The sequence below is a fragment of the Engraulis encrasicolus genome, chromosome 24 (genome assembly GCF_034702125.1).
Source record: "Engraulis encrasicolus isolate BLACKSEA-1 chromosome 24, IST_EnEncr_1.0, whole genome shotgun sequence".
NCBI lineage: Eukaryota > Metazoa > Chordata > Actinopteri > Clupeiformes > Engraulidae > Engraulis > Engraulis encrasicolus.
In genome coordinates this window covers 5,171,149-5,193,865 of record NC_085880.1, presented here as the reverse complement: position 1 = coordinate 5,193,865, position 22,717 = coordinate 5,171,149, and the positions used below count along the sequence as shown (strand labels likewise).

General features: G+C 45.5%; 1 protein-coding gene across 2 annotated transcripts in view; it reads right to left on the bottom strand.

Annotated features, from left to right (window-relative positions):
• The window catches only part of lrrc73 (leucine rich repeat containing 73), a 31,178-nt gene that overhangs the window by 7,143 nt on the left and 1,318 nt on the right, over positions 1 to 22,717 (bottom strand). For both annotated transcript variants that reach the window (XM_063192269.1, XM_063192268.1), the window contains exons 2-5: positions 22,164 to 22,324; positions 21,125 to 21,247; positions 6,327 to 6,427; positions 961 to 1,195 (exon numbers count right to left, since the gene is read on the bottom strand). In XM_063192269.1, the coding sequence (XP_063048339.1) occupies positions 961 to 1,195; positions 6,327 to 6,427; positions 21,125 to 21,247; positions 22,164 to 22,324 (620 nt within the window). The remainder of the gene's footprint in view (positions 1 to 960; positions 1,196 to 6,326; positions 6,428 to 21,124; positions 21,248 to 22,163; positions 22,325 to 22,717) is intronic.

The following is a 22,717-nucleotide window of genomic DNA, read 5'->3' as shown; positions in this document are numbered from 1 at the left end:
TTAGCAAATACTCTCTTGTTTTTTTCTTCCCATCCACAGCTTACTGAACGCAACGGTATTGCAACAACACTTTTTGAAAGTGTTTTTTTTTTTGTCGTTGAAACTTGAAAGGCTAAAAATATCTTTAAAAGATGATTGAAAAAAAATACCTCAAGGATTCGTATACAAAGATGAAGACGGTAACATTTAGAGTTGGCCAGAACTTTGATTGAAGACGAGATTATATTTAGCAATCAGACAGACTATTTATACTCTAGATCCGCTACACTTGGAGTTCTCTTCACAGACAACCGTCGACGGGCAATACTTGCTAAGAAAACGACTCGACTTTACCGGGCACAGGACACAGACAGCTCCACGGCCTCTACTGTCTACAGCCGCTTGCTACAAGCCAAGCCAGCGCAGAGAGCGCAGGAGAAAGAGACAGACAGCAGAAAGAGACAGACAGAGAGAAAGAGAGAGAGGTCAGTGATTTTGGTTAAAAACAAGTCATGTAACCTGTTTCTCCGAAGCATGGTTGCTAACCAGTTAGCAACTTACGAGGTTTCCAATGGGAAATTGCATTGCAACCAAGTAAGCTGCTAACTTACTGTAATTAGCAATGATGTTGTCGAGAAACACACCCCAAGGCAGAAGGTGTCCCGCTCTGCTCTGTTTGGTCTCGTTTAGTCTGCTGTGAGCAGTGCTACAGAAGAACCCATGAAGGCGACACGCCAGGGACGTCAGACACTTCAGAGCCTCATGAGAAGAAGCAGTAGGAAGAAAGAGGGATAAGAAAGATAGCAAGCAGCACCAAGACAAGAGTCATAAGGAGAGGAGGAGAGAAAGAGAGAGAGAATGAGACAGAACAAGTAGGAAAAGTCAGAAGTAGGAAAGCGAGAAGGTGAAGTAATAAGACAGTCACTCAGCAGCTAACGTCACTCAGGGGTCGGGTGCTTGGTTGGCCGCACTAGCCCTTACTGCTGTGCGGGATCCAGGCGATCTTCTCGTGGGCGAGCGGCGGGAGTGGCAGGGGCGGGGGAGGGCCTCCAATGTCCGATGCCTGGCCCTGGGCCTCTGCCTCCTTGTCCTCCTCCTCGTCTCCCTCCGACAGCAGGTCAGCGATCTGCTGCTGCAGCTCCGGACTGATGTCGTTCTCCGCCAGCACCAGCACGCGAAGACACGTCGGGTAGTTCTCCACCATGTCCAGGAAGATCTAGAGGACAGACGGATGGATGTATGGGACACAACAAGGGGCACAAGCACGGAAAACAAACACCAGGGGGTGCTGTCGTGCACTGTGTGAATGCACCTGTACCATGTACGATATATATACTGTATGGGCAGCTTCTCATGGGCACCCAAATTTCAAATCCAGCCTGGGTCATAGCCAAACCCCCTACACCCTCTGTCTGTCTGTCTGTCTGTCTGTCTCTCTCTTTCTCTCTCCCTATGTATCTCTGATAAAACACACACTTTCCTATCTCACTCTCCGACTATCATATCACAATAAAGGCTGAAAAAATCTCGGCAGGCAACTAGGAGCTGACAGAGGCCCACATCTGACTAGTTTTGATTTACAAGTGCAGTGCTGGATTAAGCTTATTTAGGACCATTGTGTAGAAGGCAATGTACCAAAACTGTAGGCTTGAATTTTGATTCCCAAATGCAGTTGTGGACTAAGCTCATTTTAGAAGAACAGCGTAATTTACGCTTCAGTTTTTGCTTGAGCGTTTGAGTAAAATAGTAAGATGGGGTAAATGAAAAAGGCGATTAAGTAGGTAAATAAACCAAGTTTATTAACCCAGCGGTGGACCTAAATCATATAAAGCCAAGTGCTTTAGAAATGTATTAAGTTCCTAAAATTGAGCTGTGAGGTGTGGTAAGAACAGGTTTTCCTGATACCTCTGGGATTACAATTAACAAATGTATTAATTAATTGACTACCTTCGTAAGCCACCCTGGTAATCCTCAATCAAAGTTTTTAAGGCTGCGTCTTTAAGACTGTGATCTGTGTCGTCTTTGCATGTGATGGGAATTCAAATTCGGGAACTAACAAAAAAGAGAGATACAACGACACTGTTTAAAAGAACTCAATGGTCTTAAAATAGACTGTAGGTGAGTTATTTTAGCGTGGCAGAGAATAGAGAGTTGCTTTGATAGTAATGTAGGCCTTGAAGTCCCAGAGGAGGCTCCAAGACCACTTACTCCAATTACTGCAGATGAAACAAGCAGCAGCAGCAGCAGCAGCAGCAGCAGCAGGTTAAATGAAATCTAAGTCACTGGTCCACGGGGAGTGCAGTTATTCACCCTTCCTACGCACTAACATTTACACAGTTAGATCAACAGGATAACACAGGCTTTGTAAACACAGCTGATAATTGGTATTACTACTTTCGTTGACATAATGAATTAACGTTGTGTCCCATATGTTTGCTGCACTGTACGTTTGATTTGTTTTACATTGTACTGTGTGTGTTTTGCGCTTAGGTTGCTGCTAGACTCCTTCATTTCTCCCGGGATCAAAAAAGCATCTCCACTCTGCTACTCTACTATCTGTATGACCACATCCTAAGACATCAGCCCTTTTTTCAACGCCACAAACGACACTACCTGTGCTGTACTAGTGCTTTGCTGGGCTGGTGGCCCAGGGGTGGCATTCTCGAAAGCGTCTTTGCTAATGATGGTAGTAACGTTCTTCGTAAGAGCGACTCAACTCTCTCTTGACAGCGACGCTCACCACTAAATCCAAGGAAATGGTGTTAATGGTGTCTTAAGACGGTTTTAAGACGGTTAGCAACGAAAATAATCGAGAAACGGACCCCAGACCCACAGCCTTCACAGTTGTTTTCTCACTGGGGGTTTGGGGGTGCTAGCCTGGACAGATCGTCCCCTCTCCTCCGAAGAACAAACCGCGAGAAGGTGTCTTTGACCATAAAGCTTCTCCTGTATTTCTCCTCCATTTCGTGAACGTATAGAAACGGTCTACCACACTAGCACACCCACTCATCTGAACATCACTGACACAAGCCTCCCACATCATTACGCATTTCAAATATGTTAGCTGGCCTTGCCCACAAGGCAAGGCACGGCAGGCCTTTTCACGCAAACCCATTTCCTACCCTTTCACTGACAAAGCAATTTGTGGCTTCTGAATGGTGGAGAAGGACTTGGAGCAGGGGGTGGGGGTGGCATTGAAAGGTTTGAGTCTACTATGCTGCATTGTGTTTTCAAAGGCCGCAGTGCATAAAACACACTTTTGCATCAGTGAGATGGCCACTGGGCTTGCAGAGAAAAAAAAAGCTTTTCAACTGACAGCGGGAGGAGGGAGAAAAAATACATTTGTCTTTTCAGTGAAGGTTGAGACTCTGGCTAGTCAGGCATCATGAAATGCTGCTGATAGCAAAGACGTGTGTGTGTGTGAGTGTGACATCCGCTTTGAAGGCTTTGAAATACAAGGGCAGATGACTTGTGCATGTGTGTGTGCGTGTGTGTGTGTGTGTGTGTGTGTGTGTGTGTGTGTGTGTGTGTGTGTGTGTGTGTGTGTGTGTGTGTGTGTGTGTGTGTGTGTGTGTGTGTGTGTGTGTGTGCTTGTGACATTGTATTAAGGAATAGACTGTGTGTGTGTGTGTGTGTGTGTGTGTGTGTGTGTGTGTGTGTGTGTGTGTGTGTGTGTGTGTGTGTGCGCGCGTGTGCGTGTGTGTGTGTGTGTGTGTGTGTGCGTGCGCGTGTGTGTGTGCGTGTCTGAGAGAAAGAGAGGGGGGGGGGGTTATTTAATTATAAGATGTGTGTGTGTGTGTGGTGTGTGTGTGTGTGTGTGTGTGTGTGTGTGTGTGTGTGTGTGTGTGTGTGTGTGTGTGTGTGTGTGTGTGTGTGTGTGTGTGTGTGTGTGTGTGTGTGCGCGCGCGCTTGTTTGTGTGTGTTACGCACACATTAAACCCACACCATAAAACAAGTTTCAAGGCTGCTGTTTGGGGCCAGAGATGATGGGAGAAACGAGGCGAGGCAGTGTGCCTCTAACGATGTAGCGTGCTTTGATCAGGGAGCATGCTCACAGCCTCACTCTGTAGTTACATTGGCCCTCAGTCCGCTATAATCACCCACACACACATACACATTTTCTCTCTATGTCTATGTCTCTGTCTCTCTCTCTGTTTCTCTCTCACGCACTCACAAACACACACACACACGTACACATTTTCTATCTCTGTCTCTCTCTGTTCCTGTCTGTCTCTCTCTGTCTCCCTCTCTCTCACACACACACACCCTCACAACCTCGCCTACATGAAAGCCTCGCTGCACAGAAGGGAATTGACTTGATAATGAGGAGATGGAAGGGGAAGCAGCGTGCTGGCTGGCTGGCTGGCTGGCTGGCGATGATGTAACCAGAAAAGTTGGCGGATTCGGATAAGGGAGGAGAGGAACGTATGGAAGGAACGGTGCCACCTGCTGGGAAGAGATGGCAACTGCCGGTGCATATGAAGATCAAAAGCTCGGGCTAGCGGTGGGAGCCACAGCCGGGGGTCATACGGGATGCTAATGGAGACCCCCCCCCGGGGCCCGGGGTCCTATGGAGGAGGCATGGCGGGGGGGCCATGGGAGACGCGGCGCCCATTTCTGGCTCTTCTAGAGCGAGAGAGCAAACGAGAGATAGCGTGTGTGTGTGTGTGTGTGAGAGAGAGAGAGAGAGAGATAGAATGCGTGCATGAAAGAGAGAGAGCGTTTCACAGAGTCGGACAGTAGACAGAGAGAGGCCGGCCATATGAGAGAAAGAGAAAGAAAAAAGGTATGTGTGTGTGTGTGAGAGAGAGAGAGACAGAGAGAGAGAGCATGTTCTGTGTAGCTCTCGTGGGTTGGCGCCACGGCCATGGAGGATCACCAGAATGAGGCTTCAACACAGTCTGCATCTGATAAGGCTTTCATCAGGTTTCAGGACCATTAGTGAGATGAGAGCGAGGAAAAGCTGCACACACCTGCACACGGTGTACACATATCGCATTCTACACCAGTGGCTCTCGACCTTTTTTTTAAGAAACGCCTCCTTCATCTCATCATAAGCCTGTCAATGCTGCCCTTGATATTAAAAACAAATAGATGGATGCACCCCAATGGAAACTGAGCACCCCTAGTTGTATCCTTCTCAATGCCCCCCTAGGAATCCCTAACACCCACTGGGGTGCTACAGCCCCTGTTGACAAACTCTACTCTCCATGTACAGTGTACACCCACACAGGTCTTACTCTGTACACCAAGCCATCCTCCCTGCTGCACTGACCTATAACCAGTGTTGATGGCAATGTGTTAATGATATCAGATATTGTTTTCATCTATAGGTTGCAGATATGTCAAAAGTAAAAGTCGAATAAAGAAAACAATCCCTTCCACTTTCCTTAGCACAGCCAACTTCACTGAGTAAACAATCTACAGTTACTAGACGATCAGCTGATTATGTGCTGGTTGGATCAAATTTGTGGCGGATGTTCTTTTTAGTTTTTTTGTTGTTGTTCAGTAACAATAGTCTATCTACCTCATTAGGTACAGCGGAATAACTGGTGTAACAGCTACATATGTAATGTCATGTAGTGTATTTACACCATGAATTTACTTCTTATTTTACTTTTGACACCTCTGGTTGCTTAGTATACGTAAGGGGTAAGAGTTATTTATGTACTATGGCTGACTGACTGGAGACATAAAACAAATCCTAAGTAGTGTTTATTGTTTGTTTACAGTTGCATGGGGTGAACCTGTATTTAGCTCCCTCCTTAGCTGTTTTTAAAACAGATCTTAAGACTCATTTCTATGCCCAAGTTTTTACTTCCCCTTGATATATTCTTGTCTTTTAAATCTCATCTGGACCCTATTGACTTACTGATTTGTTTATTTATTTATTATTTTAACCCACCTTCTTTTTTTTAACCCTCTTATTTATTGACACTCTTGTGTGATTTTCATTCATTTATAGGCCTATAGGTCTATTTGTTCTTACTGATACTGACTTCAGTATATTTTTCAGTCATATCGTATCCACTAATGCCTGTGTTTTTTGTGTGTTTTATGGATGTCTCCACGTCTTTTGTCAATTGTTGCTTTATGTTGTTTCAAGTCTTTTTTTTTTTTTTTACTTAGGCCCTTCTGTTAGCACTTTGGTCAGCTGTTTGTGTTGTGTTAAAAGTGCATTACAAATAAACTTTGACTTGACTTGACTTTACTTGTATGCATTAGTATAGGGGCAGTTGTTGCTTTCCAGTGTGCTCGACGGGTGTTTGCATGAATGCATGGGATGAATCTATGTGAGGGCCAATACTAGCTTTGCGTAGCGCTTGACAGGTGTTTGCATGACTGACCTGTGCCGATTGGTTGGTGAGGCCGGTGCCTTCCAGATCCAGAACCTCCAGAGTTCTACTGGACGCCACGGCAACCGCCAGCATGCCGGCAATCTGGTCACCTGGATACCAAAAGACAAAACAAACAGAGGGTGAGTGAGTGATATTGACAGCTCAGTTGACATTGGCTGGTTGTCGGGCATAAAATAGCATGAACCAAGACGTGCTGGCCGATCAGCTCATGTAATGAGGTTTGGGGGTTTCCGTGGCCTCTTAGTCTTGGGTTATCTGTGAGGTTCTCACACCTGGCTCTTGGATATATTTATAGCAACAGTTTATTATTATTACGTATTATTATTATTATTATTTGATGCCTTTCACTCTATTACACCCATGGAGCTGAAAATGTCATCGAATATACCTTCCCATCCAGTTAAGGCAACCAGCTACCCTGTAGTCAAACCAAATGTCATGTTCCAGCTCCACGACGTATAAACAGTTTATAACAAGGGAAAACAAGCTTGAGCGCAACAGCTGCATTCCCTTTACTTTACTTTCCGCTCACAATGCTTCCGTGTTTTTTTGCAAATGGACGAGATGTTTTACTGTTGTTCATACTTTACCAACAGCTAAACCAGTGGTTCTCAAACTTTCCCCATCATTCCCCCCTTCCGAGGGTCTGAATGCTTCCGAGCCCCCCCCACCCCCCAGCAACAGCAGTACTCGCACAGACTGATTTTACGATCGCTGCTTTGGGGACGTGTGTTCATTTACTATGCTATTCAAATTCATGACAATTTATATAATGTTGGTGAGGGCTTAAAATATATTGCTTATTGGCGGGACAGGAAATCATTTTCTTGGGGGAAAAACCCCCCAAAATCAGATGTCACACGGCCCCCCCAGGGGGGCTTGCGCCCCACTTTGAGAAACACTGAGCTAAACAGCCGTGCTAATGAAGCAGCTTTGTGTTTGACTCGTGAGATAAGGAGCATATGGCAGCCTGTGTTAGGGCTGGGGGATATGGAAAAAAAACAAAATCACGATATGGATTACTTTACATCACGATAACGATATATATCACGATAAAGCACATTACATACGTTTTCAGTTATTTTCTTTATTTCGCTCTATATTTTTTCATGTCGCAAAACAACCTTTCTTTAAAATGGATCTTTCTATTCTTATTTTTACAGTGACATTAACTTATAGTGTGTATTGTGACAACAAGAAATCTAATTAAATGATATTCAATTGTATAAAATTGATAAAATTACTATCACGATATAAACGATATAGGAGAAAGATCACGATATACACTTTTATATCACGATAACGATATATATCGTCATATTGCCTAGCCCTAGCCTGTGTCCTGTCCTCTCTTTACAACCGGTGACACTTGACACAACCCCACCGGAGAGGTCTCGGTGCTCTGTCTAACCTTTATCATCGCGTAGGAAGTAATTATAAACACACTAGTTTCTGCGAGAGCGTAGCATTTATCTTGGTAACTCTTCAGGTTGCAGTAGGCTGACGCACTGCCACGTTTAAAATGTCTTTTGTCACAAAGCAAACGCTCGCACATACGCACGCAGGCACAGCCACACACACACAACACAGCAGTGTTTCTCAAAAAAAATCTACCCCCCCCCCCCTTCAGAGGAAGGGTATTTGTCCACACTGCACGGTAGTATAGTTTCTACACTGCATTATATACATCATGGCGTAGGAGGTAATTATAAACATTTGACTCTGCTGGAACATAACATTTCTCTTGCTACCCCTTCAAGTTGCAGTAGGCTAACGCACAGACGCGTTTAAATGTCTTTTGTCACAAGCAAACACACACACACACACACACACACACACACACACACACACACACACACACACACACACACACACACACACACACACACACACACACACACACACACATTCTACAGCAGTGCCCGCCCCCTTTCCCCGCACTGCACTACAGTATAGTTTCTGTTATCCACAGCATGACAGCAGGATCAATTTTCTTTGCTGCATTGTCCAACAGTGGCGTTGTGCTTTGCATTTCCTAACATGTCCTCCTTCTATTTTCACTGTCTGACTTGTATACTTACAAACTATTTGTATTTACAGTACGTACAAGTAAGTGCATAAGCTACTGTGCTGTAATTTACAAATGTGTTTGCCCTTACCCTCCTCTATACCCAACTGGCCACAAATAGATCGGTCAGAGGTTAAAAGAAGAAGGTCTTGCTCTTCGCTGTAAGTTTTACAGTGTCAATGCAACACCCAGAGAGTAGGACCAACACTATGGATATTAAATTTAACCCATTAATGCTTAACCCATTGTGTCCTGGAAGCACATATATGGGTTTTTCAGGATTTTGAGATTTTAGCTGTTTTATTAAATATGTGGGTATGTTAGAGCTGAATGAACACATTACAATGCAAGGGGAGGGTCTTGACTTTTAAATGTAATCCATTTCATGTTTTGTATGTGCTTCGGAGGCTGAGATATTTAGGATTGAATAGGAATTTCCCAAAAAGGGCTTAGGACAAAATGGGTTAATGCTGCGCATACGCTGTATTGGGCGACTGGAGCGACATGCTGTAGATGCAGCATTCAGGCTCATGAGATTTTTTAAATGAAAAATGTGGGTATGTTAAAGCGGAATAAACATGCAAGAAGAGGGTCTTAGCTTTTTAAAACAACTCATTTCATGTTTTATGTGCTTCTCAGGATGAGATATTTAAGGTTTTTATAGGGTGAGGGCACCTTTTCCCAAAAAAAAAGGCTTAGGCGTTTTTTTTCAGGTGCCTTAGGGTAAAATGGGTTAACTCTGCAAGTGCTGGATGAACACCGCACAATTTACCGTGTAGGGGTGATTTTATTAAGGCTCTGAACTCTGTGTGAAGCCCCTAGAGAGACCATTTTAAGCGGTGATTGTGTTAGATAAGCACAGCTGAAACGGAATGAAATCAAATTGTCTGAGGCTGTAATTTGACCAATGTTCCCCATTTCTCCCCGGCTAACCCTTCCAGCGCTGTCGTTCTGTCGGTGACCATTATTTCATTCTATTTTTCTGGCCTGACCGTATCTAATGTCCATTCTCTGAGGCTATTCATGTGGATCAAGTCACCATTCTCCAAGACCATCTTCCATCGTGTGTGCGATTCAGACAGACCATATTTTAACCACGGCACACCATCTACAATGCCCCCTTCCATACCATCTTTCACTCTGTCACCCATTCTTCCAGACCATATTTCAACCACTATGCATCTTTCTCTAAGACCATTTTCCACAGTCTGTGTCTGATTCTCCAATAACATAAGCTTACTGTATTTCAACCACTGCGCATCTTTCTCCCACACCATATTCCAATCACTGTGCCCCGTTCTCCAAGACCATTCCTCTAGCCACTATGCCTGATTCCCTAAGACCATAATGGCCACCACTCTACCTCAGTCTTCTCTCATATTCCAATCTGTGATGGAGTAACCATCACTAGGGTTTTGGGTGTGTTCTGACTGTCACAGCAACGAGCCTGGCTCTTTAGTGTAGCAGTCAGAGCCCCAGTTTAGCACCCAGATGGTCAGGGTTCGGGTCCCGGCGGAGCAACTCTACTCCCCTTGGCTAGGGCAGTCATGGGTAAGCGGTTAGGGCGTCAGACTTGTAACCCAAAGGTTGTGGGTTCGAATCCCGACCTGCCAGGTTGGTGGGGGGAGTAATCAACCAGTGCTCTCCCCCATCCTCCTCCATGACTGAGGAACCCTGAGCATGTTACCACCCGCTGCACTGCTGCTCCCTAGGGGCGCCATTAAGGGCTGCCCCATTGCACGGGTGAGGCATAAATGCAATTTCATTGTGTGTAGTGTACTTGTGTGCTGTCACAATGACAATGGAAGTTGGAGTTTCCCAATGGGCTTTCACTACACAACCACTTTGCCATTATCAAAGACCATCTTCCACTCTCTGTGCAGCATTCTTTTAACCTGGTGTTTCACCAAACTACACACCAGGGTGATCTGGTTTCCTCACGCAACCATCAGAGGACTGTGAAACTCAGAATCATTTCAGAACGAATCAGCCAATCAGTATCACCGAGTGGGATTTTCCACAGATGGGCAGCGTTATGGCTCTTCTTCCACCTATCATTGGGCTCGTTCGTGACGACGCAGTAGGATTTTTGCTAGGCAGTGGGCAAGCACACTTTGATGCATTGTGGTTAGAACATTCTGGCAAAGTGCGCATGCCCACTGCCAAGCAAAAATATTACTGCGTCGTCACGAACAAGCCTATTCTCAGCTACGTCATGGGTTGAGTTCAATGTGAGAGGCTGAAGTGAGACATCAGTAAAGAGGAGGACAGGTTGTTAATCCAATCACATGCAAGGATTTTGGATGAGGGGCATCATTCGAAAACATGTGGCTCGTGGGGCGCTTGTGGTATCGTGAGGACAAAGGTCAAACATACCAGCTGCCGAGAGTCAGGTTACCATTCTTTCACATCATATCCAAACCAGTATCACGCCATTCTCCAAGACTGTATTATTGCAATCACGGCACACCATTCATTCAGGCCAATGAGGACAGATTCCAACCACTGTGCTAGACCAGGTGTTCCCAAACTTTACCATGGTAAGTCCCCCCCCCATATACCGGTATATTCCTGCCAAGGCCCCCCTGACATGGGCCATTCCATGACTATTTTTTCTGTGCACCCAGTTTCACAACTTGATGGAGTTGGTGCATTCCCAAACCGATTCAAGTTTTGGTTTAATTTCGTTTACTTTAATTGTTCAATTTATTTAATCATTTGTTTTGTTTTGGTATACTTTTTCTGCCATCCTGACATGCCCCCCCTAGCATCCCCTCGCGGCCCCCCAGGGGTCCCCGGCCCCCACTATGAAAACCACTGTACTAGACCATACACTATAACCAACTGTGACCCAGGCATTCTCCCAGGCCTTACGGCTACAGTCGACTCGAAGCAGGGCTTAGTGTAATCGATGTGGGTCGCGTTGCGTTGTGGTACCCTTGAAAGTGCAGCTGCTGCATAGCAGGGCTGCACTGGGTTTCCATCATGCTGCCTCGTCTGACGTTTTCACGGGGGTCAGCAGAATGCCTCGCCCCACGGTGGAGGTGTGACGTTGGCTCAGGATTGGATGGAAAAACCCAACTAACATCCCTCAGCAAATGCTGCCTGTGTGTAAGGTGAGGTCTTTTCTGTTTTGCCATCCTTTGCTACTGTGGGTGGTGGTATTCATGTTGTAGCATCCTAGTGTACAGTAACATTTTGGAAATACATAAATTGACAAATAAGCACGCACACGCACACGCACACGCATGCACACACAAACAGTCACACACACACACACCTTGCACCACAACAAGTAGAAATAGAATGTTTATTTTTGTGCTCGAGGAACATACTGTAATTTTCAAAAAGCTGACTTCTGAAAAAAGGAAGATGAACTACTCTTTTCTCCCCAGTGCAATGCACTGTACATCTCTCTTCCTTTGTCTCCCTCTCTCTTTTTTCTGCTCTCTCAGCTTTTTTTCATTTCTCATCCTTCTCTCTCCATCCTAACCTTGACTTTGCCCTAATCCCTCTCCTCCTCTCCACTCCTCTCCACTCCTCTCCTCTCCTCTCCTCTCCTCTCCTCTCCTCTCCTCTCCTCTCCTCTACTCTCCTCTCCTCTACTCTTCTCTCCTCCTCCCTCCTTCCTGACATGTTCTCCCAGGGGGGAGCGGCCATGTTGTCTGCTGGCTGCTGAGTAGTCGTGATGGTTGGTAGCTTGGTGGGACGGAGGGGGCACAGCAGCTGTGCTGGGGCTGGGCTGGTTGGCAGCATGAATCTGTGCTCTTCTTCCCCATTGAACCATTTTGCACAGCTTAGTATTCAATCGGATGCGATATGAATTTTTGCGTGTTATTTTGATACGTTTTCATGCAACGCCGTTTCAATAGAGACAAAACCTAAAAACTCATAACAAGGGGTTCACATACTGTATCTTAACAACTTCTATTGCTTTTAAAAAAAAAAGATATAATAAAGGTTATGCTTGAAAGTACACAGTGATAGTAGGCAAAAATCCACCATCGACACTAGACGGTGTACAGGATTTTGGCTGCTGTGCAGACAGCCAAGCAGGCATTGCAGTGGAGTGGTCGCATTTAGATGGGACATCTTCTAGATGTGACATCATCCATTAATCACGCCCGGTCCTTGTGGAGTCTTGGGCACGACGGCAGCAGACACTTACGGAAAATGGGTGATGACGCTGGGCCGGGTTGACGTCACTTGTCACCGTCAAGCATTAATGAAGGTCTCAAGACATTGGCTGGCGCGCAGACATGTCAGTCAGCCGGACGGACGGACGGAGCACTGCCACTGTGATGGGGTAGCCATGGAAACGGACAGTGGGGTGTCCACCAATGACATCACCTCACAAAACGGAGTGTTATTTTTACGATTCATTTATGATGGATTTTGTGTTATTTTGACACATTTTCATGCAATGCTGTTTCAAGAGTGACAAAACCTCAAAACTTAACCAGGGGTTCACATACTGTATCTTAACACACCGAAACTTCTATTGCTTTTAAAAAAAAAAGATTCAGGCCACAGGTGTCCCCAAAGGTTGCCCCAGAGTTACCATCAATCCCTGGTGGACCATTCCAGGCTATGTGAACACACAGCAGCACAGGCTAAACAGTGACAGTGAGAACACCACATTGATTCTCAACATGTCTTCTGCCCCCTTGAGATGCTCACCTACACACAGACGGCGACCCACCACCCCCAACCCCCTCATGGGACACACAGTTTAATCCTCTACATTCTCACCCCATGACCTATTTTTTCCTCTCACACCTCACTTACCAGACCAGACTTACACAGTATCCCACCACTCCGCACCGCAGTGGACGACTTAAGGCTATGGAGGCACAGCAGTACAGGCTACACCGTGACCATCACACTCATTTCACATAGAGGGTTTGGGGGTTATTAATAAGTGCACCAACTTTTAGGAAATAGACATCATGAACTGAAGTTTGAAGTCATTTGCTCTGACTTTACACAGAGCAACGCCAACACTCGTGCCGTGTGCCAATCTATAACTACCTGTAGCTAAGACTGCCTCCAGTGACACACGGCAGTCAGAGCATCACTGACATTTCTCAATTGGTCCGTTGCAGACTCTCTGTATGACTGAAATTAGCACAAGGGAATGGCAAGACCGGGCTTCTGTCTGCAGCACCACACCCCAACCCAATGCAGACATAAACTCCAGTCCAATGCAACTCAAGGGCACATACAAATACTGAGGCCGTCAGCAAATGAACCCTGGTGAAAGCCACACCAGTACACGCGCGCGCGCACACACACACACACACACACACACACACACACACACACACACACACACACACACACACACACACACACACACACACACACACACAGGGATATTTGTCCACACAGAAGAGACAACTCTCACCAGGCTACAAGGTCACACACACACAAACACACACACCAAGTGACTCAGTGTGTTTGACTCAGCACAAGACGGCTTAGAGTTTCCCATCTGCCGGTCACTCTGCATTATACATTAGTTTACCTTGCTGTGTCCAGACTCTTGGACAACAGCTGCTCCCTGTGTGTGTGTGTGTGTGTGTGTGTGTGTGTGTGTGTGTGTGTGTGTGTGTGTGTGTGTGTGTGTGTGTGTGTGTGTGTGTGTGTGTGTGTGTGTGTGTGTGTGTGTGTGTGTGTGTGTCTCCTGTCCTGAAAGATTTCTATTTCTCTTCCATTGTTTCTGGAGTAGTCCAGAACCTTGCACACCAGATGCTCTGTGGTGTGTGTGTGTGTGTGTGTGTGTGTGTGTCTCCTGTCCTGAAAGATTTCTATTTCTCTTCCATTGTTTCTGGAGTAGTCCAGAACCTTGCACACCAGATGCTCTGTGGTGTGTGTGTGTGTGTGTGTGTGTGTGTGTGTGTGTGTGTGTGTGTGTGTGTGTGTGTGTGTGTGTGTGTGTGTGTGTGTGTGTGTGTGTGTGTGCGTGCGTGCGTGCGTGCGTGCGTGCGTGTGTGAATACATGAATTTGTTTCATTCCCCTCCTCTGTGTTTCTCGAGTGCATAAATTGCCTTCAAAGATCACCTATGTGGAGCTCTTTTGCAGAGCCCATTTTTCATCTGTGAGGTGTGTGCATGTGCGTGCGTGCGTATGCGTGTGTGTGTGTTTTTACATGCAGTAAGCTCAGCTCAGCAGAAACAGCAGAAAGGGAGAAGATCTGCTGACAGCTCAGCCCTGCTGCCATGCTGGGAGAGTATGGAGACTATATCAGTGGCCTGTAATCATAGCACATACACTAGCCACTCTAGGCTATAATTATATTATGTAGATTATACCAGATATGTGGACTCCAGTCCAGTGACTTGGACTCGAGTCTGACTCGAGTCAGCGGTGTGAAGACTTGCGACTTGAAATTTCAAGATCAGAAAGGACTTGCGACTCGACTCGACTTGCACGCCTTTGACTCGGGACTCGACTTGGACTTGACAGTTGTAACTTTCAATGACTTGGCGTGACTTGCCATGTTGGGTCTAAAAAAAAAGTCCAAGTCCAACCCTTGTTTTCAGAATGCAACAGCCCGCCCACATTCTTTGTTTGAATCACGTCATTGTCCTAAGCGGTGCTATGCCATCATTGGCGGCCAGATGCGGCCGGACGCGGCTGGCCTGGACGCAGCGACTAGCGGCAACACTGAAACACCATTTGCGAGGCTCCAGAACAAACATAGCCTACATTTTAAACCATCGCGGAAGTTAATTTATCTCCCTCTCAGCCCCAACTCATTTTGCATTATTAATAGGGTAGGCTATGGAAGTTTGCACTGTGATCAACAAATATTTTCTATCAATGTTGTAGGAAGTGTGTGTGGTGGGGCGCTGTGATGTGCAACACGCCTCTGTAGGCTACACACGTGAAGCTCTCGCTCTCTCGCCCCTCGCTTACGACAGAAATTCAGTGAGAACCAAGCTGTCTAAATATTTTAGCTAAATGGTGATGGACATTGATTGTTGAACATTAGGCTATTTAAGCAGTTGAAATAAAAAAAAAAAACACACACTGCTGACATAACCGAACCACAGGACTTAATCTATTGATGTTTTATAAAAGAGTAGCCTACGCCTATCCGTTTTGCTTTCCCTGTCCTTTATGAATGCGCTTGCCTTCAGCCCCCGAAGGCTGTTACATTATGTTCCGCTCCCACACACTATTGCGAGTCAGTCAAGTGGAGTTCAGCCTTGCGAATAATTTCCACTATCGCGGACAAAACCACGTTATGATGGATATGTGGTGAGGTAAACGTTACGAATATGGCCTGCTTTTAAGTTTCCCCCAACCCAGGATGTGTCCGTAGGCTATGGCTTGATATCCCAGGGAGCCCCATTTCACGACCACAACTCCACGCGCTGAAAATGCATGCTCGCGCTTCTCAGTCTAAGAAAGAGTAACCTCTTGGTAACATTCTTTTCATTGACCAGCCACCATCGGTTGAGTATTAGAATCAATACAAAATGACACGTTTAGTATATACATACATGTCTTAGTCTTCCAGCATGCAATCTAAAATAGGCGAGCAGATTTGGTCTTGCATCCATCAAAAGATTGCCTACTTTAGATGGGTGAATGGTTCCAAAAGGAAATAATTTAGCCTATAGCCTATTCATGGCAGTCTTGCAAAGAGACAAGACAAACGACCAAAATTGTCAAATAATTGGTCAAGGCGCGAGATGAGGAATACTTCATGGCTATTGGAAAAACTTTGAAGAAACTAAGCGCACGCAACACTGCTTCCCGCGAAGCTTGAGGGCTATAAACAAGCTGCGCCCCGAACCTCACTGTTTGTTGTTCGATGACTTGAATCGAAAAATTTCTAAGGACATCAGGGCTATCTGACATACGTGTTCCTTGAAAGTTTTAAAACTCAGCCTTGACACACTATCATGTCAGCCACATCAGTTCAAACGCAATCTTTAATGCAGCCTATCGTGAAGTTTAAATGTAATGCGAGGTAGAGGTTGCAAGTTACTGGTGCTGAGCAGCGCAAGACATGGACATGGGTCAGCTCCCGTGGATAAAAAGCATGTTCCCTCTCGCGTGCTGCTCCCAGCCCAATCCTTGCGCGCGCGAATCTTGTATCTCGTGGTGTCGACACCGCTTTATCTTATGTTTCTCACAGTTCGAACTACATGCTTTGTTTGGTATTTTGGGGAGTTTGGAGTCGCAATTACCGCTGCTTGGAAATGACACGTTAGAGCTACACGACGCCAGCACTGGATAACTGGGATGTAACCCTGTTTTCCAAATTAACAAAAAATAGGAAACATAGAAGCAGAACTTTGTTTGGCTACAATCTATGACCTGGACGGTGAACTTAATCTTTTTGAAGAGGCATGAACAGCATACAAGTGCCTTTGTGTGGGAGGAGAGGGCGATTGGGGACAACAGGGAGACGAGAGTATGGCGCGAGGCGCGTTCGGGAAAATGAGAGCGAAATGTTGGATAGGGCATTACACACCTTCCTTCTTCCTACACTGTAGAAGCGCAGAACAAGGTTGCCTCGTTGCCATAACTGACATTCTGCAGCGCTAACGCCATGTTTAATTGACAGCGTGCTGGCGAATAGTCTAGTAGCCTAATATAATTAACAAGACATGGATTAATGACTGCAAACGAAGTTCTAGTTAACTTGGACTGTGACGCAGTAAAAATGGTTGGTGATGGGCCATTGCGGCGAGAATGTGAGGGGGAAAGCGACAATGCCGATATCAGCTTCAACAATAGTAGAGTAGGATAGTAGAGTAACTTTATTGATCCCCAGGGGGAAATTCAGGAAATTCATCATTACTTTACCAGGAATTTAAACCAACTACCTAGGCCTTCTTTGTCCTCGTCTCTTAGCCCATATGGACTAGTGTCTACTAGGCTAAATACTGTTGGCACGTAGCCTATAGCAGACTATATAGCCTATGCTGCACCATGCATGTGCTCATTGGTGGGTTCACAGTTATGACACTGTCAATGCTCAGCTAGGATGAAGTGAACATCATGGACCAGCTGAGACAGGGCTGCCTGCTGAGCTGTGCTGTTAACTCATCATCCTGTCTCACATGTGTAGCCCCACCCCCCATACGCACACACACACACACACACACACACACACACACACACACACACACACACACACTGTATGTCACCCTGCTGTATGTCATATCTTGATGAGAATGGTGAGCTTAATATGGTACCTTAGGGAAAATGGCGTCTTTTAAAGCCAAACCAAAATGTTTACATTAGTCGAGTGTTACACTACAGTAAAGAGAGGGGGGGAGGGTGGGTAGCACCTGTAAGACATGAATAGGCTACTACTTTCACCCTTGGCCTTTGTGGGTAAATTCAAACATAGTACGCTGAAAGTGTGAATCCGCGTTTTCAGGTCGGAAGTGTAATATGCCCCCCTAATGTCTTGACAAAACCTTCCAGCCAAAGCTGTCAGCGGCCCTGCCTGTGCTCCTAGTGAAAAAGTTAACCATAGTCCTATCCTTAGCGTTATGATGCTAGAGTCTGTATAACTTAAAACCTTGACTAGATATGACCGGCCCACCACCAAGACCAGGGTGGAGTAGTGGAATAGGTTTATGCCATCAGATGATGGAACGGACACACACACATACGCACACATTCTTGCAACAGGACTATTTGCCCACTGGACAGTAAATATTTGGCATATGGTTGCTCCTTTGTTTAAGTACAAATTCACATGAAATGTATTTTTATGTGAAAAAAAATATGAAATTAAATGTCATTTTACATACACAGCACAAGCAGTAGTTTGGTTTAGACTGATTTCTCAGCAACTGTTTTAGTAATTGTCATCTTTTTACTCAGGTCTCATTATTATACTAATGAATTTATGATCGAAATTGTGATTGCAAATAGAAAATCCCTTTGTGACTTGTTAAGGACTTGAAAAAAATGAGACTTGGACTTGGACTTGACTTGGCTGGGGTACGACTTGGACTTGGACTTGACTTGGTCAGATGTGTCTTGACTTGTGACTTGACTCGGACTTGAGTGGAAAGACTCGAGACTTACTTGTGACTTGCACATTAGTGACTTGGTCACACCTCTGGATTATACTATTGTACAGCAGGTGAAGGACACTATTGTTTTTTTTTTTTCTTTCAATGCTCGCCCTCTCTCTCTCTCTTTCTCAATGTCTTCATCTCTCTCCCTCACATTGTCTCTTTTTCTCTTTCTTTTTCTTAAAGCTCTCCAATCTCATCCACAAAGCCACTGTTAGCTTACTGCTGGTCTGTCTCTCTCTCTCTCTCTCTCTCTCTCTCTCTCTCTCTCTCTCTCTCTCTCTCTCTCTCTCTCTCTCAATATCTCTTCATCTCTCTCCCTCACATCATCTCATTTTCTTTCTCTTTTTGAGCTCTCCGATCTCCGAAGGCACTGTTAGCTTACACCTGGTCAGGGTCCTATCACGTTTATCTTTTCATACCATCCAGCAGCTATCAATGCCCAGGTCAGTGACTCTTGCTCTCTCTTGCTCTCTCTCTCTCTCAGGTCTGGGTCCATAAGGTGGACTAACAGCCTGCTGGGTGAGTCAGTGCAGTACGGACATAGCCTGGTCCTGACCATCCCATAATACTACCATTTCCATTTCGTATTCATGGTCTGGACTTTGTTTGATCTGACGCCATTGCAGGAAGCAGGAAGGACATTTTCGGAAAAATCAGGATTTCACTTATAAGTTGTTGAACAAACATGTCTGATGTCTATCTATGGCGATGTAGGACCGTTTAACAGACATGCCTGACAGAACATCCTACTGTAGGATAAAATTACAATGTAGGACCGTTTGTCAGAACACCGGCGCAAATCCTACCGGTCAACATCGCTCCACAGAAGACAGGTACCAGACGTAGTGCGGAGCCAAGTGTCTTGGCGGAAGTAAGTAGGATGTCGCGCGAGGCTAGTACGGACACCCCATCAGTTGAGGAAGCAAGGTACTAACAACTCATGCTCATACTGATGTTTTCCACAAAGTCCAGTTCTACTCCTCCAGTAATGTAATGTAATGTAATGTATTGTATTTCATTTACGTTTCATTTCATTGCATTTAGCTGATGCTTTTATCCAAAGTGACTCACACTTATTTATATGGGTTTACAGTCCCTGGAGCAATGTGGGATTGGGTCAAGGGCACTTCCGTCATGGATGTAGGGGTAGGGAGAGGTAAGGGTGGGATTCTAAACTTCAACCCTCTGATCTTAAGGCCACCCCCCTAACCATTATGCCTTGTTCAGCCCAGGAGCGACCAACGCAAACGGAGCGACGGAAGCAGGGCTCCAGACTAACTTTTTGCACTGGTTGCACTGGTGCGCCTAAAAAAAACGTTTTAGGTGCACCAGCACAAAATGTAGGTGCACCCAAATGTTTTCACCACCCCATACACACACGTACCTCAGCTTTAAAAAATATATATATTAAAAATAATAACACTAGCAATAATAATAGCAACAATAATCATAATATTCTATTATTGTTGCTATATTTTAAAAGACCTTGAGCCTTTCATGTGCTATAGGTTAGTCTTCCAAATGTGCTCCTTATAAAAGACATGACAGTAGGCTACTGGCTACCTAACTAACACATCTTGGCTACAAGCAGTTTGGCTGGTAGAAAAGACCAAAGTAGCCTTTTAGTCAGTATGTTTGACTAGTAAGATCAACATACCAGCCTTTTCTGCAATAAGGCTACGCACACGGCACAAGCACAGAGTTACAATATGAAGATAGATGGATGGATGGATGGATGGATGGATGGATGGATAGATTTTTTTAACAAACCCTGCTAAAATGTAATGACTTTTTAAAATCATTAGACACAAATAGCCTAGCCTATGTTTACAGTGGAATCTGAGGTGAATTGGGTTTTGTCTATTTCCCCGTTTTTGAGCGCTCTCCCTCTGCATAATGATTGTGGTATCTTAGCAAGCGCTACGAACAGACACGACAGCACTAGTGCGCTCGCTCGCTCACTCTCTCTCTCTCTCCCTCTATCGAGCGAAGTCGAACATTCTATTCTGAAACGTCGGGCTGCCTGTGAACGAGGAAGGGGGAGAAAGCTACTGGTAGTTCAGCGGAGTTGAAGGAATGACCGCATCGACACGCTTTATTGTGTGATGATGGGCCACTACTGTAGAATGACTATTCATTTTATGTCCATTAAAATGGTTGTTTGGTAATTGATTTTGTTCTACTGATGGCTGGTCGCACCGGTGCGCCTAAAAATATTTTTTAGGCGCACCATTGAAAAAAATGGGCGCATATGCGACCAAATTGGTCGCACTCTGGAGCCCTGGCGGAAGTCATTATTTCTCTATAAAGGGTGCGTGACCAGTGCTACCAGAGCAAATTCGCCAGGGGCGAAGCTTCCTGAGCGACCAGAACAACGACAAAAAGTCAACTAATCTTATGGTAATGAGCTATGACGCGGTTCAGCGAAAACCAATTGGAATGTTCATATCAACGAATGTCCCACTCCCAGGCTATCAAGCCAGAGCCGTTATATGATTAGCTAAACCAAACATGTCAATGCCACGTCCAGAGCGAATACAGCGAATTCAAGGCGAAACTTCTTCTGCTACCTCCGCTACCAGGCAGCGTAGTTCGCTCTTGGTCTGAACGAGGCATTAGGCCACGGCTGGCTATAATGTAATGTAATGCACTGACTCACCCAGTGGGTTGTAGTCGAGGTTGAGGACCCGGAGCTGTGAGCTGTGGGCCACAGCCACGGCCAGCCGTGCCCAGCCTTTGGTGCTGATGGCTGGGTTGGCACTCAGTGTCAGCTCGCGGAGACCTGGAATGGACACACACAAACACAAACACACACCAGGCTGATCATTCGGAAAGTTTTTTAAGAAGCCAAAACATTGAATGTGTCATGTAAGACACGACCCCTGTTTGTTGAATTGCTGTCAGAAATAACAGCAATGAGCAAGTCGTGATGATGTATGCCATGTTGTAACAGTGTAATACCATGGTAATAAAGTGTCAATATGTGTTCCAGTAGTAAAACTATGTGCATTACATAGTGTCAGAATCAGGACAAATAAAAACAAAAATACAATAACAAAATAACAATGACAACACTGGTGGTTATATTGGCTGGATTCGATTATTTAGTGTGTGTGTGTGTGTGTGTGTGTGTGTGTGTGTGTGTGTGTGTGTGTGTGTGTGTGTGTGCGCGTGTGCGTGCGCACTGGTGTGGTTTTCCCCAGCCACACAGTACCAGATCTTGGGCTCCAATCAGAGCGCGGGAAGGGGTGGAAAGGCAATGACTGCGAGATTGTGACTTGTGAGATCGTCTTCTGTAGTGTTAACAAGGAAAGGCCTGTAGTAGGGATGCACCGATACCGATACTGGTATCGGTATCGGCACCCGATACTGCTCATTATACTCGTACTCGTACTCTTCAAGCACTTGCCGATACCAGGAACGATACTGCAATTACCAAAAAAAATGCAAAATCTTCTCACGTGCCACCTCATACATTTACTAACATTTAAATCTACATGGAAATGGAAAATAAAAATATCACAGGTGGAAAAAAACAAGGCCATGCATTTATTTGTATTGTACTTTGGTGGTAAAAGGTATCGTATCGGTACTCGGTGTCGGCAAGTACACACATTAATGTACTCATACTTGTATCGGTTTTCAAAAAAGTGGTATCGGTGCACCCCTAGTCTGTAGTGTGTTGTGGGTTGGCATACCGGATTTGGCCCCGTCCGGCGGCAGCATGCCACAGATGATGCGTATCGCCTCGTCCCCCAGCATGCAGTCGCCCAGGTCCAGACACACCAGCGCCGGGTGAGTGGACAGTGCCGTGTTCAGAGACACCAGGCCCGCGTCCAGGAGGGGACTACCATGCAGGCTGCAGAGGAGAGAGAGAGAGAGAGAGAGAGAGAGAGAGAGAGAGAGAGAGAGAGAGAGAGAGAGAGAGAGAGAGAGAATGATGTAGGGACACACACACACACACACACACACACACACACACACACAGGGACAGAAAAAAGAACGAAGGGGAGACAAACACATGGACAAGCAGACACAGAGGTAGACCGATACAGATGTAGAGAAAAGGATTGAGAGACAGACAGATGAGACGGATCAGACCACATAGGCTACTTATAATTAATTGGCTATCTTGGCTACCTACTTAAGAGTGAATGGACAGCCTTGAATATGTGGAAGCACTTGACAGTGTCAATAAGTTAGTAGGCTATTCAGGGTTACTGATCTATGAGGAATAGGGCCTAGTCAGTTC